The 18516-nt window shown below is 44.3% G+C and overlaps 1 protein-coding gene across 1 annotated transcript; it reads left to right on the forward strand.

Annotated features, from left to right (window-relative positions):
- The first annotated feature begins 3373 nt into the window (after positions 1–3373).
- tbc1d10b (TBC1 domain family, member 10b) lies at positions 3374–18224 on the forward strand. Its single transcript, XM_028985224.1, has 10 exons — positions 3374–3890; positions 7478–8482; positions 9362–9461; positions 9551–9658; positions 12288–12394; positions 12632–12746; positions 13068–13133; positions 13281–13470; positions 13836–13990; positions 14187–18224. The coding sequence occupies exons 2-10, from the start codon at positions 7503–7505 to the stop codon at positions 15072–15074; spliced, it is 2709 nt and encodes a 902-aa protein (XP_028841057.1). The 5' UTR covers positions 3374–3890; positions 7478–7502; the 3' UTR covers positions 15075–18224.
- Positions 18225–18516: the final 292 nt, after the last annotated feature.

The following is an 18516-nucleotide window of genomic DNA, read 5'->3' on the forward strand; positions in this document are numbered from 1 at the left end:
GTTGAAAGAAAAGAGAAGAAACAGCAGAGGTGCACACAGCACACATTTTCACTATCATCAGACTGTGAAACATTACCATGTGAAGTGTGTTATGTCACCATGCCGTAACCCCATACAACACACTGTTGTATAGATTTTCAGACCTCATTCCTTCCTTTGTTTTTTTGTCTAGCTCTGACATCATGTTTTTACATCTTTAAAATCTTCGTGGAGTCTTTTCTCCCATGCCACTCAAACCCCTTGTTTACTGATATTTAATATCTTGATATTCCTTGCACTAAATGTAAAAAAAATGGGGGTTGGGCTGAAGCCTCACTGATTTTATATAATTTTTTTTCTTCAACAAGTTTGTGGCTTTTAGCAGACGCCCTTATCACAAACAACAGTCTGTTTTGGACAAAAGATTCCGAAGCATCGTGGCCAGGACCGAGAGTCTCAGGAAGATTGTCTATCCTCAGGCCATAGGGATGCTTAAGCAGGACATGTCACCACACCTCACTCCTCGTATCCTGATCATCTGAAAGTTCCTTGTTGTCTGTTCATTTGATAACTACCCTGCAGTCTCTTTACTGCTCAATGCACAATACACTTTAGTTCTACACTGGAACTAATTTATTAGATTATTTCGTAACATTCACATTCTGCGACATACAGTGTCAGGGCAGTGAAACGCAGCACAACACACAACGATATGTTTCCTCTGCTTTTAAGCAGTGGGCAGCCCTGAAAGGAGCAGTGTGTGGGGACGTTACCTTGCTCAGTGGGACCTCAGTCTGTTTCCTTACCGCTAGGCCAACCACTTACCCAGTAAATATTTGCTTGCATTTTTAGCTTGCATACTGTCACGTCCATGCGGGCATGACGCGGCGGGTGAACGGAGAGGAGGACGAAGAGTGACGAGAAGACATGGAATGAAGGACGCTTTCACCTGACATCACGGAACAGGGGTTTAATTAGTGAATCACAGGACAGTGGAGACATCCAAGACGTAGACACTGGTGAACACGGAACATAACTTCAAAGACCTGACAGCGGACAGAAACGAACAGGGCAGCTTTATACATTTGACACAGGTGAAAACGATTAGGGAACATTACACAGGACAACAATGAAACTCCGGTCCGGATCCTGGACCGGAGTAACCCCCATTTCGGACCGGATCCTGACACATACTTTTACTAGCCATGTTGTACAGGTATAATATGCATGTGATGAATAAAATATTTTCATGGATTAATTGTATTGCTCAGATACAAAATGGCAGATTTTTACCCACTAGGTCACTACCACCCAAATTGCTAAATTTTAGTAGGTAACTCAAGCAAAGTGCTTGCGTTCCCTGGTTGCTTAAACAAGTCACAGTGTTTGAATCATAATGTCTCAGACACAGACATGCAATCTGTATTTGCAAAGTTTGCAACATGAGCAAAGTGCAATCACTCGAAATAAACCTAGTTGGCACAAGGTCAGAGTTGACAGATGACAAGTGGGAGAGCAGTGTCACTGTTTACTCTGAAAATATGGTCAGAAGATCAGATGTATGCCTCTGCTGGGAACCAGCAAAGTGAGGAGAGAGGACTGAAAGCCTGAACACCTAGTCATTCTAAATGATGTGCAGACAGTTTTAGATTATCTGATATGGAATGAAAAAAAATTAGACTGCAGATTGTTACAATTTTATTTAAATTTATTTTAAAAATCACACTTAAACAAATAGTTCTCTCGATTAAAAAAAAAAGATAAGTAAACAATGCCATCTACTGACAGGTTTGAGAAATGTATTTGTAGTTCGGCACTTTGATCAATGGGAGTGCAAAAAGAAAAACATAATGTTGCACATCCAAATTAATTGTATTTTACTTGAAAATCATTAAGGAGGAATTCCACCAAATCCCACCAAAAGTTTCTAAAGACTTTCCTCCATCTGATTGAGATCTTGAGAGTTGTAGATAAAGTAAACATCTTGAGCTATTCACATTAATCGATTGCAAAAAATGTTTTTACAAAATAATTGTGCTACAGTTGCTCTCACTGCAGGCCCAGTTACTCAGCCTAGTCCTGAGGCAGCATCTATCCAAGAGCATACATTCCCAAGCAGGGGGTTAACACAAAACTCTCAGCCAAGAACTTTAACATCCCTGTAGACTTGTTCTCAATCCAGGATTCATTACAGGGCTCCCCAACGTAGGGGAGGCCTTGGGCAATCATAAGGTCCACCAGTATTCTCAACACAGCACACTGTGTTTTCACAGATTCATAGGTAAAAACAGGGCAGTGGTGGCCTAGCGGTTAAGTACGTGGCCCTGTAAGCAGAAGGTTGCCAGTTCGAATCCTGATCCTTCAAGGTGCCACTGAGCAAAGCACTGTCCCCACACACTGCTCCCCGGGCGCCTGTCATGGCTGCCCACTGCTCACTCAGGGTGATGGGTTAAATGCAGAGGAAAATTTCACCATGTGCTGTGCATTACATGTGACAATTACTTTACTTTACTTAAAATTAAAACCCATTCAGTCTGACTACATTTGGACATGGGCACAAAATTCTGTAAAGGCAAAGGCTACACTATATTACGTTTATGGCATTTATCAGACGTCCTTGTCCAGAGCGACTTACAATCACCAAAGGGACAGTCCCCCTGGAGACACTCAGGGTTAAGTGTCTTGCTGGGGAACACAATGGTAGTAGGTGGAAGTTGAACCTGTGTCTACTGGCTCATAGGTGACTGTCCCAGTGTACCCACTCGGCTACTGCTACACTAAATTAATTTTTTTTCTGCTTACCTGCAAGACCTCCAGTGAATTAATGTAAGTGCAAATGCTTTCCTATCCTTTAACATCTAACTGTCAAAGAGTGGGTTGTTATGATGGCTCAACGTTAGTCTGGTTGTTCATGAAACCACTGACTCAACATAGAACACAGCAAATGGCTGTGAGCAGTGAGTGAGCTACAGGAGCACAATGAGAAGCAAAAATGATTTTTCCAAAAATAATATTTTAAAGGCATTTACTGTTATATAAAAAGTATAATACCTTTCATTGTGTTTAGCCTTTGCTTGAAATCATTGGTTGCCAAAGATTAGTTTGGGAGCTCTGCCTCTCCATTAACCTCGTCATTCTCAGCTTAAATGTTTAAATCTACTTATATGTTTATATGTTTCTAGTCCATTCATGATGTTCAATTTCCTGTCAAAAAGTAAGTGACATTCGCCACCCGTGAGTGCTGCTAAAGGATGATGTTTTACGCGTGCATTGCAAAAACCAAGTCCGAAAATATGCCGTCTGTGGGCAGCGCAAGGAGCGTCGCGCGCCGGACGTCTGGCCGCGGGAGCGCGCACGTCGCTGCGGGAGCGCGCACGTCGCTGCCGGAGCGTCGGAGCGGCTGCAGGAAGTGCGGGGCGGCTAAACGATGTGTCAAGCGCCCTCATCCCGCTGCGCTAGACGGCCAAGCGCGTCTGGAAGAAGACTCTGGTAGAGAGAGAGAGAGAGATAGAAAAAAAGACAGCGCCAGCGCTGGCGTCTCCTTCCGTGAACATGGAAAAGGGACTAAAACGACAGCGCTGCGTTCTGAACGAAACTATAAGCGGAGCGCTGCAGTGATGCGGAACCCGTAGTGGCTGCTGGGTAGCTAAGCTAACCTTAGCCGGCTAACGCAGATTAGCCGGAAAGCCGATCTTTTTCTCTCCTTCGGGTGGCCGCTTCTTTTTCTTTCGTTGCGACCTTTCGCGTCTCCGACAGCCGAATATCGTCCAGTCCCGCTCGACGGGTGTCCGTTGTCATTCAGACGGAGGCGGCGGCTCGCTAACCCGGAGCTTCGGGAGGGGGTGCGGACAGGACCCCCTTCCCCCCCTCGGAGTCCCGGCGGGCGTATCGAAGAGCCACGCGGGCCGTCGGTGAGTATTTTTCGGCGGGCGGGAGCACACCGAGGCCGCTGACGGCAGCCAGGGCCTGTCGGGGGGGAGCGGCAGAATAGATTTGCTTACAGGGCGACATTTTCCCGTGTTTATAACCCGGGAACTTTGAGTAAAGACCGAGAGAAAGTATCCGAAACCAATTTTGCACCCAAATCACCAAACGTTAATGGAAATCCCGAAGCGGAGTTAGACAGCATTTGGTCTGCACGGAAAGCGACGGGTGTCCAGACCTCTGGATAAATTTATCATCCGCCTGACTTACTCCTCGTTTATTAGCCAGATAGCCGGGTGTGATCGCGGAGTTAAGCTACCGTGCCGCATGCTGTCATTTATGTAATGACAGCCAGGGACCTAATCCTCGGCAGCGCGACATTAACCCACTAATAGCCACTGTTCTGAGGCCCGAGCTCCTCCTCGTGGGCTAAGGCAACAGCCTTCGGTTCCCTTCGAATGCTTTGGGACAAGAACGTAAATCTGATGCCGTGCTGGTCCTGTAAATCTGTTAACAGCACCTACTCTGTTATACATATATAGTGAAAAAATATTATGTGCGTGCGTGTGTCTAGTAATCTCGTGCAGATCGATCGATTGCACAAAGCAAGCCGCAGGCTTGGGTGGAGTCGGCTCGGAAACACCACGTGCTGTTCTTCATGTACTATGCGCCCAGGGAGCCGTTTTAGTGAAGAGAAAGAAAAGCCCCGTTTTTGCATGTGCGAGGTGAACACGGTTCTCTTTCAAACATTTCGCTCGGCATCTCACTGTGGGAACGCCCTCAGCGTGATGACACCACGCCCGTCGCAGACGTAGCCCTACGCTTCCAATTTGCCACCAGCTTAGCCATTTGTGATATTTATGTCACAAGGAAGTCTGAACGATGGAGGGATGTTTGGAGAAGTGGAAATTGTAATAATGTATTTTAAGAGTGTCTGCCTTACCGTATGCTGTCACAATGAATCACCGCCACTTTGAAATGCTTCGTGAATATGGGAAGACTTAACTTATTTGGTGATTTTGCTTCACCAGGGTGAAATTAAACTGCACATTCCTATTGGGCAGTGGTGGCCTAGTGGTTAAGGAAGTTTACCGTAATCAGAAGGTTGCCGGTTCGAATCCCGTGCCGCCAAGGTGCCACTGAGCAAAGCACCGTCCCCACTCACTGCTGCCCGGGCGCCTGTCATGGTTGCCCACTGCTCACCAAGGGTGATGGTTAAAAGCAGAGGACACATTTCATTCTGTCAACGTGTGCTGTGCTGCAGTGTTTCACAATAAAAATCCCTTTACTTTCACTATTGCTCAGGGCTTTTGCCTATAATTGATTGAGAAACACCGCTTAATAGGGCACCCTTGGGATAGCTTGTGAAGTACAGCCCATGTCTCAGCCCTTTGGAGGATGTGATCTCAGCCTTTTTTCCCCCCAATGGCTGCAGCCTTCCAGCCTTTGTTAAATGAGACTTATGAATAATTACGGCATGGTACAGCCACAACTTTATCCCCTAAAATGCCTTAAAAGTGTTTTAGAGCAGGTTGCAAACCTCTTATACTTTCCTTTTTATTTTTATCTGAAGGAGGACATGTTTTCCTCAGCCCACATTTCCTTTGCATTAACAGTGATGGTCTGAAAAATTCCATGCAATGAATTATGGGATTGATCGAACAACAAAAGTTTTATCAGATGAGTCTTTCTAAGCCTCGTCATTCTACTTATCATCTGAAAGATTTCAATGATGTATTGAGACATACCGAACATATAGGGCTGTAAAAACAAGCGTAACTGGTGAAGATAAAGTCTGGATGCCACCATCTCGATTGAATATTAATTTCTTCCCTGAAAGTGATTGTGAAACACTGCAGCACAAGGAAATTTAACCCATCACCTTGGTGAGCAGTGGGCACTCCTTGGCAGCAGTGTGTGGGGAGCCTTGGTGGGACCTTTCGATTACCCGCTAGGCTGCAACTATTAAACAAGACAGTGGTATTTGCTTTTAGGACTTTGCTAATTATTCATTTCTGTGCAGTGAAGTGAAACCTCTGCCCTGTAATTTTGACACCAACTCGGTACAGTGTGTCTACTTTATTATTTTTTTCTGGGTGCAATAAAAATGCTATGATGTGCCGTAATTTCAGTCAGTTTCTTATAGATTCAGTGTAAAAAAAACAGAGCATATTAAAGAAAAATATTTAGCTTCTATGCCTTCAATCTCAGTGCAAGGAAGTTTTGAGAAAAGTCATAAAAGACACAGGCAAGCATGGCAGCTGTGACCTTGACTGACTGAAATTGCCTTCGGAAGGTGCCCCCTGTTGCTGAGAAGTTCTGGGGATTTTCAGTTATGTAGCTTTTATGGGGTTGTCTTCTGCCAGCAAGAACCACATCATCAAGGTTGTAGCCCTGACATCAGCCTAAACCGTGGTTCAGGACCGGGCTCTTGGGTGTGATGATGGGTTGTGTGTGTTTTATTATTATTATTATTATTCTCCTCATTGCCTGGCTGGTTTCCAGTCTGATCCCTTGGTGGAGATTCTCACCTTTTAGAATGTTTTTTTTAAATTTTTTTTTCTTCAGTATAAACTTTAGTCCCTGCTCTACATGAATTATTAAATCATTATCAGGTTTAACTGGCTGATGTTGATGCTGGTGTCACGTTGTGAGTTTTAAACGTGAAAAGTAGTGGTAATGTAAAACTGACCTGACATTTTGGTGTGAGATGTTCACATTTAGCCTATGCATGTTTCTGGCATGTTCCTATATAGTCTTTTTTCCACTATTTAAAAATAGCTCATGTTTCTTTATTTTGCCATCCCATCTTGGTTGTGAAAAGGGAAGTTGCTGTGCTTGCTCTTGTAAATCTGAGACCTGGAGAGTTGCTTGCTCATGATTCATCTGTTCTGGGGTGTGGGCTAAATGTGCAAATGTTCTTGGGTGTAGTGACAAATTTAAGAGATAATGGCACTGACAGTGACCTTTCATTGAGTAAAAGTGTAGAAACCTGTTCACCACTGAGAAGCTGAAAAGGTCACCCAGAGGACCCCAACAATATCTATTTTGCTTAGACTCAATATTCTTCTTAATTTTTTCCATTAGATATGTTTAAGGAGAACTACAGCTCTGAAAATAGAAAATTCACTTCCCTCTAGTGGATATGCACTGTAAAGTCAGAAATATACTTGCTGTGAACTACGTATGTATGTACGTACGTACGTACAGCCACGGCCTGTGTCCTTTTTTCTTTAGTATTTATGCACATACTCAAAAATGAATGGAATGGATACGGAAACACATACGGATGCAATACCTGCGCAATTTTATAGAGGCACTGTTGCTAGATCTGCGCTCAACAGATGACTAATTTAAGATGCAGGTATTCATTCTTTTATTTGGTTTGTGGCCTCGACACTGACTCCTGGTGGTAAGGAGTACACAGTACAGACACGATTATATTAGCACAACTATTAACATGCAACTGTGTACAAATACGCATTTGTAGCTTGTAGCAAGTATTTTCATATTGGCATTTTTAATATGTATATTATGTATTTAATTCATGACTTTTTTTGTTTCACTTTCTTAGGTACTGAGAGAAGTGAAGTTCAGCAATGGCAGAAATCTCCGCCCTCACCCCCTCTCCCCCGGGTGTGGGCGACCCTTCCCATCCTTCCCCACCCTCTGCCCCCCATTCTATACCCAGCAAGCCCTCGGAGTCCCCGAAACAGTCATTCATTCCGAAGTCAACCCTTTATGGCAACCCACTCATAATGGGGACCCCATCCGCTCCCCTGGCTTCAGAACCCCCCGTACCCCCGCCTCGAGGACCCAAGAATGCTTCTGTAGCGCCCAGGTCCGGAGGCGCTGTGGAGACGGGAGCATCCCAGCCAGCAGAGGGTGCTGAGCTAGCAAGAGCTGATTGTGAGGAAGGGCAGACTCCCACAAGAGATGCCCCCTCTGCTGTGGAACAGCATGCGCCCCTCTCCCCTGGTCCTAATCCAAGTCCTAATCTGTACCCCAGTGTGCATGTCCAGCTAACATCATCAAATCCCCCAGCAGCAGAGGCCCAGCCCCCCGCTGAGCCCTCTCCTCTTCAGGGTACGAGTGACCCTGTTGTGACACCAAAACAAGGGGTATCTCCCACCACCTTTGAGCTTCCTTCACCTTCCTCTAAAGCCAGTTCAGAATCCACCCAAACACACACAGGCACAGCGGCCCCTCCCTCAGAAGCACAGCAACCTCAGAAAGAAAGCAGCCCAAACCCACACCCCAAACATGATGCCCCAGAAACCCCTGGAGCATCCAAGAAGCAGCTGGAAGGCCCAAGTACCCCCTCCAGATTGGATCCCCCTGCCTTGGTGGTCCAGGAGTCAGGCCCAGTGATCCCCATGCCTGTCCCTCGCTCTCAGCCCGCCCCAGACACCATGAGCTACTTGGAGTCAGCGAGCCTGATGTCCGGAACCCTGGAGTCACTCTCGGGGCTCGGGGAGGATGGCAGCTCGGTGGGCTCAGACTCTGAAATCAATGGTCTTGTGATCCGACGGACTGACAAATACGGGTTCCTGGGTGGAACGCAGTACAGCGAGGCTAGGTAACTTCACACCCGTTAGCTATGATGAAATGACAGGGTTTATCAAATATTCTCAAACGTCAAGTACACGGCCAACCTAAACCATTATTTGTCATAATGTGAAACATCATTTTTTTCTTCTTATGTCAAAGGATTGAGCATAATATCTCCTATAAATGAAGGAGCAATATCCAAGAGGCTCACGTTACTTGTGAATAGATAACACAACCATTTCACATGTAAATACAACTTTGTTCAGATTTGGCTAGAAAATTACAATTCAGATTATGGATTACTGTTATTTTAAAAGGATTGTGATCTGACCTCTACATATACAGTCACGTAACGTCTAACCGAATAGCCGAACCCCCCCCCATGTTTCTTTTATTCACCTCCTCACATCCGTTGCTCTCTGTGCTGTATCTCTCGTGCACTCGCTGTCTCTCTCTCTTTTTTTTTTTTTTTTTCCCCTGTCTCCATCCTCCATCTTCACCCTTGTGACTCAAACACCTGACTGCCCACTGGCAGACCTCAGTTTCTGTCTGTTCCCCGTCATATTTTTTTCTCTTTTCTCTCACATTCTTGCTGTTTTTGTTTTTTTCTTGTTATGATTTAATAACTTCCGAAAGCTCTTTCTGGAAACATCATTTTGTCTAGAGGGACATGACTGAGGTTTAGTGGACAGGGCATTTAGATGAGTCATAAGCATTTGAACGTGTTCACTAAAAAAGTGAGTGTGTGTGTGTGTGTGTATACACACCATGTGTACAAATCTTCATATTTATGTAAGTGCGTGTGCATGTTAGATCACTCATGAGCAATCTGTAATGTTCTTTGCATCACAATGTGTGTGTGTGTGTGTGTGTGTGTTATTTACAATAGTTATTTTCTTTGCGGCAGTGAGAAAGAGATCCGGGTGGATGTAGCAAGACAGAGGGAGATGAAGTGGTTGGACATGTTCAGCAGCTGGGACAAGTGGATCTTACGCCGCTTCCAAAAGGTGAGTTGCCGTCATTGTGTTTTTTTTTTTTGTTTTTTTTGGCTGATTGAATCCTGTAAATCCTGAGTGTGTGTGTCTGTTTACTCCAGGTGAAGCTGCGCTGTCGGAAAGGAATCCCTTCCTCTCTCAGGGCCAAAGCTTGGCAGCTGCTTTCAAACAGCAGTGAACTCCTGGAGTCCAATCAGGGAAAGTTTGAGGTATGTTATACGTAACACATACACCCCCACATTCTGTGAAATGGCGCCAGAGAACGTACTAATGTACGTAGTGGTGCTGAGGGTTAAAGGAGTTGCCATCAGCACCACCCAATGTCACCTCCAAAGCCTTCATCACCCAAGTGACTGACATTTATCACGTGAAATTTGAAGAGCCATGTGTGATCTTGTCCAGGTTGTCTTTTGGAAAAAAATTACTTAATGTTTTTATGATACGCCTATGCAGTTGCGTGTGCCCATGAATTTGCAAACTTAAGTATCGCACTTCAAAGCTGTGTTTACACTTGAGCCATCTGCTCAAACAAAGCATTCACATGTGGTCACAGGTTTTATTTGGAATTCGTCCGAGTGCTTTTCAGACTAATGCTGTTGGCTGGGAAAGCACACAAAATCTGTTCCAATGCCTAAGAATGTCCTGTTATAACTGTGGGACAGTTCTCGTAACCCCGTGCTTAAATTTTTTTCGGCCTCCATCAGAAATGTAGTCTCTGTTCAGCTTTCTTGATCAATGACATGGTGTTTACTGTCCACGTAAGTTATTCTGTGATGTGCACACCCAGGAACTTGGTGCTCTTTACAATCTCCACCTCTGAACCGTTTATGATGAGTGGGCTGTGGGCAGGATGTGATTTCCTGATGTCCACAGACATGAATCGACATTCAGAGACAAATCGTTATTGTGGCACCATGCAGACAGCCATTCCACCTCCTCTCTGTGTGCAGACTCATCATCCCTGCTCATCAATCCCAGCACAGTCGTATCATCTTCAAATTTGATGATGTGGTTGGTGGTGTGTATGTCTGTGCAGTCGTGAGTCAGCAGGCTGAAGAGCAGGGGACTAAATACGCATCCCTGTGGTGCTCCTGTGCTCAGTTTGATGTTGGAGGAGGTGTGGCCACCCATCCGAACTGCCTGGGGCCTGTCTGTGAGGAAGTCCAGGACCCAGTTGCAGAGAGTGGTGTTCAGGCCAAGCCCACTCAGTTTCACAACCAGCTTTTGAGGGATGATTGTGTTGACTGCAGAGCTGAAGTCTATGAATAGCATCCTGACAAATGAGTCTTTCTTGTCAAGATGTGTTAAGGAGAGGTGGAGGATATGGCATCCTCAGTTGACCTGTTGGATCCAGGGAGGCTGGGAGGTTCTTCTTTATGTGTGGCATGACTAACCTTTCGAAACACTTCATGATGGCTGGTGTGAGTGCAATGGGTCAGTAGTCATTGTGGCACGTCACTGCAGACTTCTTCGGCATTGGTATGATGGTGGTGGTCTTGGAACATGCCGGGCTCAGAGACATCAGCTGATCAGCACAAGCACCCGGCCAGGTCCTGCAGCCTTGCTGGGGTTAACTCTGAGAAGAGTCCTCCTCACATCACAGTTTGTCTGGGAGGGAGACATCACTGTTGGTGATTTGTGGATTGGGCTTGTAGTTTGTAATTGCTTGTATGCGCTGCCACATGCGGTGAGTGTCTCTGGTGCTGTTGAAATGTTCATTGATCCAATGTGCATGGTCCTTCTTAGCTCTCCAAATGGCACAAGACAGGTTGGCTCTGGCCATCCTGAGGGCAGCTCCAGGGCTTTGGTTTTTGCTCTTGTGGTGACGTTCTTGGAGACAGTAACATCCTCAATGCACTTGGAGATGTAACCAGTGACTGAGTCTGTGTACTCGTTGTACTATGTGTCCCCATACATGCATACATACATACAGCCTCCCTAAAGATGTCCCAGTCTGTTGAGCCGGCCACACGCTATGTTCTTGTGGGCTGGTTTTGTGCGTTTCAGCAGGCACCATGAACACTGTGATGTGGTCTGAGTAGCTGAGGTTGGGGTGGGGTAGAGCCTTGTAGGCTTCACAGATGTTGGTCTAAACATTGTCCAGACAGATTTGTACCTCTGGTAGCAAATTTCACATTTTTAAAGAATTTTGTGAGAAGCGACTTCAGGTTTGCCTTGGCGAATTATACACAATTCCGCGTTTTACAACTGATTCCATTTTATTTGTTGGATTCCGCGATTCAATCTACGTTTTCCATTTTGCGGAAATCATAGGGCCTTATTACAGTAAGAACGAAGGTGTGGCTTTCTGCATACTCCCTGGTAGTGAATTGTTATATAGTTTATTTGTAACACTATTGATGCTGCACTTTGCTCATTACTGGTTGTAACCGAGCTGTGATGGGAATTAATTTGAATTATTGATAAAGGTCTCTGGTTAGAACATGAATCATTCCTCACTGGCCCTGGTCCTCAGCCGCATAATTTCAATACAGCACCTCCACATCTGAAATCGGCATCCTGCACCCTTCAAACTTTGAAGCAACTGGGATGTGGTGAGCTTTTGAAACGCCTTTCCTTGGGGTGCAAGAAGAGGTCCCATAAATCCTCTTAACCGAACAACTAATCCTGCCTGTCTGGGTCCCCCAGCCCACGTGGAGATGACTTGAGATGACAGTGAACCTCAAGAAGCAATCAAGTTCATGGCAGCTTTTTGGCTGTGGTGGCCTTTTTAAAAATTGCTTCCTGATTTCTTTATTGCTCATGGCTGGGCTCTTAACCAATGCACCCGCTCTGTTCTGGACTCCAGCTGTTGTGTGTCTGTCTTTCCTTGTGTAGGAGCTGGAGAGGGAGCAGGGAGACCCCAAGTGGTTGGACATCATAGAGAAAGACCTGCATCGCCAGTTCCCCTTCCATGAGATGTTTGCTGCTCGAGGTGGACACGGGTAGACAAGCATTATTTAAGCAATTATTTCATGAATGCAGCCAATCATATTCTCTGTCTATAGAAACAATTTGTGACACAGCACAGTGTTTGTTACAGTGAGCAAGCATTGATAAATTTGTTAGACAGCATCTCTTGTGTGTGAAAATGAGTGACAATGACACATTGTGCCAGAGGTGACGTTCCTCTTCCTCTCTTGCTGTTGGTTTCTCACCAACACCCATCCGTTCCTTTGCAGTCAGCAGGACCTGTATAGGATCCTGAAGGCCTACACCATTTACCGGCCAGATGAGGGCTACTGCCAGGCCCAGGCACCAGTGGCTGCTGTGCTGCTCATGCACATGCCTGCTGAGGTAAAATCAGCAAGCATTTTGGGGAAGATTACAAGATGTAAAGAAACGCAGTAGAATTTAAGCACATTTATTTCATGATCAGTAGTGTAGGAGGACTTACTTTTTAATCTCAAATTGACAACTTAGTTGCTTAGTAACTTCCCTGTATGTCAGAATGCTCGCCCAGTATTACCCATACACCAATTACCCGTAACATCAAAATTTTTTTTCAATGCAGTGCAGTATTTCCCAACTACGTAGATTATTATTACTCTTATTGATCATTTCTATTTGAGTCATTTACATGGTTGGTTTAAGATGAGTATGTTTGTGTTTTTCCAGCAAGCCTTCTGGTGTCTGGTGCAGATCTGTGAGAAGTACCTGCCTGGTTACTATAGCGCTGGGCTGGTAAGATCACCAGAATGTTTTAAGGTTTAGATATCATCTGTGCCATGCTCATTGTATACTTTAGATATTCTTTGATTAATAAGTAGTATCTGGTTGTCAAGGCGGAGGTATTTTCCCTCATTCTGTCTCAATGTAATGTCTCTCCAGGAAGCAATTCAACTGGATGGAGAGATCTTTTTCTCCCTCCTGCGGCGCGTGTGTCCCATGGCATACCGGCACCTGAAGAAGTTTAAGATCGACCCCATCCTGTACATGACTGAGTGGTTCATGTGCATCTTCTCGCGGACACTACCCTGGTCCTGTGTGCTTCGCGTGTGGGACATGTTCTTCTGTGAAGGTGAGGAACACACTGGAAAGTAGCTGGAGCACAAAATGAAATATGACATCAGTTCATTTTCACAGGTTCTCACTGTATAATTACACAACACAAATGTATTTTTGAATGAAATAATAGCACATGGTCCATATTTATGTCCTAGACATTGTGCCAGAAGCCTTTAATTTTTCATTGGTGGTTCATTCAAAATAGAATTTTGAAGTGCTCTACAAGTATACCCAAAAGTGATGAGCTACTAATGGGTATGAATTAGCATATATCCATTGGAAATATAGGGAGGCTCAATATCAGAGCCTCAAACCCTGCAAAGCTCAGATCAGGTCATGAGCGTCTTATTGATCATCCCTGTTTGTGTTTGTGTGTAGGTGTGAAGGTTGTATTCCGGGTTGGCCTCGTTCTGTTGAAGCAGATGCTGGGCTCGGTAGATAAACTACGGGAGGTGCAGGGGATGTACGAGACCATGGAGCGTCTGAGGAACATCCCAACAGACACAGTGAAAGAAGACCTGCTCATACAGGAGGTCTGTGCTTATTTGCACAGTTCACCATGTTAGAGATTAGATGTTAGAAGTCGAAATACAAGTGGTCTGTGTATGTGTGTGTAAACTGTAGGTATCATTAGTTTCTTTTAATCAAAGGTAAAGTCTGTACATGCTTGCAGGCTAGGCTAATGGTATAATGGTAGTAGTACTATAATGTATATTTGTTTGCATGCAGGTGATTTCTCTGCCCGTGACAGAGTCTCTGATTGAGCGGGAGTGCAATATCCAGGTACGAAAGTGGCGAGAGTCTCGTGGCGAGCTGACCCACCAGCCTAGCCGGCGTCTCCATGGCACCAGGGCCATTTTTGAGTATAAACGCAGGGCTGCCTCCATCAGTTCCGGCGGCAGCTTTTCTTTTTTAGGGGCTCCTGTGCCTCCACCTGGTCCCCTGAGGGCCTCCTCCAGCCTCTTATCCCTTCCAGGCTTCCGTAGTAAATCCAAAACACCCTTCCACTCCCACACCAAAATGGGCTCCTTCTCTGGGCCTTCAGGTGCTGATGCCTTGCCTCCCCAGGGCTTCCCTATGCACAAAGCAGCTCCCTCAGGAGGCGTGGTTAGAGGACCGGGCCAGCACGTTCCAAGTCCCCTGACTGTTAACTCAGCACTGGCCACCTCATCAGGACAGCCACTGGCTTCTGCCACGCCGGCGCAAGGTGGTCCATCGTCAGACGGAAAGCAGCAGTTGCCCATTCACACGCTCTCGCCGAAAATCGTCTCTGAGCAGATCACCCAGACGTTACCCTCGCCTACAGCCAACAACGCCCCACTACCTCCGTGCCCAGAGTCCGGGAAAGCGTTAGCAGCAGTGACTGCAGGAGGAGGCGAAGACGAGAGCAAGAAGAAGAAGAAAAGCAAGGAGGACAAAAGGCGAGAGAAAGACGAGGAGAAGCTGAAGTCTCGAGAGAAGAAGGAGCGCGAGAAGGCTGAGAAAGAGAGACTAAAGAAGGAGAAGGAGCGGGCAGAGAAAGAGAAGAAACGAGACAAGGGGAGTAAAAAGAAGGACAAAGGGGGCGGGGAGGCCGAAGAGAAGAATGGAGCCACGGCACCAAGAGATTTGGCCTAAATCTCCCAGTTGAAAGGCCAGTGGCTGGAACAAGACAAGGGAACAAAAGAACCACAGAGGAGGAAAAGAAAGAATGAAAGACTGATTGAATGGAGGGAAGGAGGAGAATGAAAGGAGTTTTGCACTTTTAAATAGTGCATTTCATCTCAAGGACCTCATCAGCACAACTGGATCAAGTTTTGCGGCCTAACTCACCCTGATACTGTTCCTCAGCAAGCAGCCTTAGCATGAATGTTTAATTTCCCTTCTTAACAAGTCCCACACCATCTGATTGGTTCCGTTTTTTTTTTACATTTTATTTATTATAATATTTTTTGAAAAGCTGCAATCTTATGGCTAGAGGAAGTGCCATGATTGTGTATATAAGTTGTACTCATGTTTGAAGTACTGGTTGGTACCCAGCACTCTTTCTGTGTAAAGTTTGTAAGTAAATGCCGTATCCTGTGTCCGGGGGGAAAAAAAAAAAAAAAAGAAGAAGCAAAAAAAGACAGATTTGATCCATTTCACCACTGCAAATAAACAAGACATACCGCTGTTAGGACGCCATGCAGGATTTATTTATTGTAGACTGTCATTTATTGATGTGTGTTTGTGTGTATATGTGCCTTTGTAGATTAGCAAAATGTTGCGCGGTTTTATCAAAATTGTCTGTCCCCTCACCCTCTGGCACTCCTGTGGTTCGGATTGTTGGAATGGAGGAAAAGAGAGGCATAAGTGTAAAACATGAGATCAGTCCGGCCGAGTGTTGATGCTGAGGGGGCTTTTGGCGGAAAATGTGGCACATGGGTCCTGATCTGTTCTGGATTGGACTGGTTTTAGATAAACCCATATAATTTGTCACGTTTTAAACTCTTTTTATAAAAACGTCATTGTGTTGTTGGTGACAATAACACACCAAAAAAACAGATTGCTTCTCTTCAGATAACTTCCAAGCACTTCTTTCATGTTTTATCTATTTATGCAAATCCTGAGGACACCTGACCTTATACTAGCAAACAAGCCTCACGTATACTGCTGCGTTTATCGCCAGTTCAAAAATAGTGCCCAGATTTTAACAAATGATGTGTAAATATAAATATTTAAATACATTTAAATATTTCTTTTATTCCTCTAGTTAATATGCCAAGTGTATTACAGCTTTAAAAATGTGACTTGATTGCCTGTTTTTCTCCCAACGTCCAAGCCTCCCTCGTAGCCAACTCTCGTCTTGTTTGCAAGCACTAAGCAAAAGCTGCTACAGGAAGTTCTCTAACAGGTCCGCCTATTTATTTCATCTCCAGTCCTCCTTCTGGACCGGAGACACTTGATATTTGGCTTGAACTGGAAATGGCCACCAGCCTTGAAATAAGAGAGGAAATGTAGCTGCTTTTTTGTTTTTGTTTTTTGCATTTCACATTTATATTGCATCAGGGCTTTTGACAAATTGAGGCTCTTTCAGCACTGAAACCAAAAGCCAGCAATATTTGGTCCCAAGTGTGTTCAAATTTAATTATAGATATATAATTATATAAAATAGTAAATGTGTGTATATATTAAGCTATTTATATGATTTAAGTTTTGTAGAACCTAGGACTGCACTGAACCCTTATTTTTTAAACCTGCCACTAACCCTGTCTTCTCCTTTTTAAAATAAAAAATGAAACCGGTTCCATTTCGCTTTTTTAGCCAGTGGCATTAGGACCATAAGGGAGCTGTTCAAATGTGGGAGGGTTCTGCATGCCGGTGTAGCATTAAACTGCTGGCTTGCCTTTGGGTTGCAATGTAACAATGTACAAAGTGTGTTTAAATGAGTCAAATCTGATGTGTTATGTTTGTTATCTAATGTTATTTTGGAGTTGATAGTTATTTTTGCTACAGTTGCTAATGGATGCCTGAGTGACTGGAATAATGAAGTGATGATGGGCCAGGATTAGGTGCTCATTTTTTTATTTTTTTCCCCACCTCCTTCCACAAGAACTCTGAAACCTTCCCCAGTACCCCTTCAAACTAGAACGCCTCTTTAGAACAGGAGTGACGAGTATTTTACATCCAGCGAATGCCGCCATGTCCCTCTCTGTACTGTGGAAACACTGAATGGCCCTTTCTCTAATGGGTTTCCAGAGGAACCCAGCAGTGTAGGTAGTTCAGCTGATGCCAGGAATCACTGTACTTGACTAACCCTCCCCTAACCCGCATAAGGTGTTCTGTGTAACACATGTTGGTTAGATGGCAACCTGGGGTTCTAGGCCTTGTGTTTGGGACCTTGAGTGGTGCTGGAGAGTTACTATAACACTCCTAACACTGATATTTTGTACCATGTGGTATTGTGCCAGTGATAAATGTGCAGTGTGCATTTATGCCATCTCGTGTTTTGGGGATTGGTGTTGGCTTCATTAGGTTTTGGGAAAAATCTATATTTTTATTTAAATTTTTTTTCGCCCTCCCATTTCATTTTATTGTTTAACTGGACTGTGACATGTCTCTGAACTGCCACTGTGGCAATCAGTGACTGTTCTATCGGGTTGAACAAAGTAAGCCTATGCAAATCTCTCGAGTCCCTGCAACCCCTGCTAACCATACACTCTTCTGTGTGACGCCATAAAGCCAGTGCTGTTGCTGTGGGTATAGAATTGCCATGGCAACTGTAAAACTTTTTTTACAGTTCTAAATTATGCTTAGTGTTAAGAAAAAGTGTTACTATGCTCTGGTTGCCATGGCTGCGACTGGGGGAAAAAAAATCGTGACAACTTAATGGGAGAAGGGAGACTGCAAGGCGCTCCTTCACCAAGTCCGAGTCACCAAGCCTGCCACACACACGGAGCACAAAATAATGGCTAATGCTGGTGTTTCTCTGCCCTGGAGACTTTGTGTTTGAGAGCGCTTTAAACTAGGATTGTTGTAACCATCTTATTTGGAGATTTTTTTTTTTTTTAAGATTAAAATCAGCTTTTTCAAAAGCTTTTTGTGGTGTCTTTCACCCCAGTCTCCTGTGTGTTTACTGTATGTGTTTTTGTTTACATCAGTGCATCATTGGAATAATAATCATAGATAATACATCATTCCGTAACTACAAAATCAACATATGTTGTATTTAATGAATAATTATGATCATGAAGAACATTGTGATGAATTATAATAAACCCTAATATAATAAAGCACTTGTTCTAAGTCTTTGGTTTTGCACAGAGTGATTCTGTTTGCTTCAAAATGCTCATTCAGATTATACAATATAAATTTCATTATGGTATGCCCAGCCTAGAAAGTTGCCTGTCAAATGTTTTTAATTTATATGAAGAACATCAATTAGTTTTGAAGTGAAGTTTTCTCTTCTGGGTTGATTGATTGATGATAATCTATTTATGCATGTATCTAAATAAAGCATAATACAAAAGGTGTGCATGTAAGAATTTATATGATCGATATATCTTCATATTCCTTTGTACTTCACTGTATTTGACTTAAG

This window comes from Denticeps clupeoides, chromosome 7, assembly GCF_900700375.1.
Source record: "Denticeps clupeoides chromosome 7, fDenClu1.1, whole genome shotgun sequence".
Taxonomy (NCBI): Eukaryota; Metazoa; Chordata; class Actinopteri; order Clupeiformes; family Denticipitidae; genus Denticeps; species Denticeps clupeoides.

What these genes read in the sequence shown, in the direction of transcription:
- tbc1d10b (XM_028985224.1), top strand. Translation starts at nt 7,503, where the DNA reads ATGGCAGAAATCTCCGCCCTCACCCCCTCTCCCCCGGGTGTGGGCGAC. An exon ending in TCATGCACATGCCTGCTGAG is followed by an intron (nt 12,747 to 13,067) that starts GTAAAATCAGCA and finishes GTGTTTTTCCAG; the next exon opens with CAAGCCTTCTGGTGTCTGGT. An exon ending in GTTACTATAGCGCTGGGCTG is followed by an intron (nt 13,134 to 13,280) that starts GTAAGATCACCA and finishes ATGTCTCTCCAG; the next exon opens with GAAGCAATTCAACTGGATGG.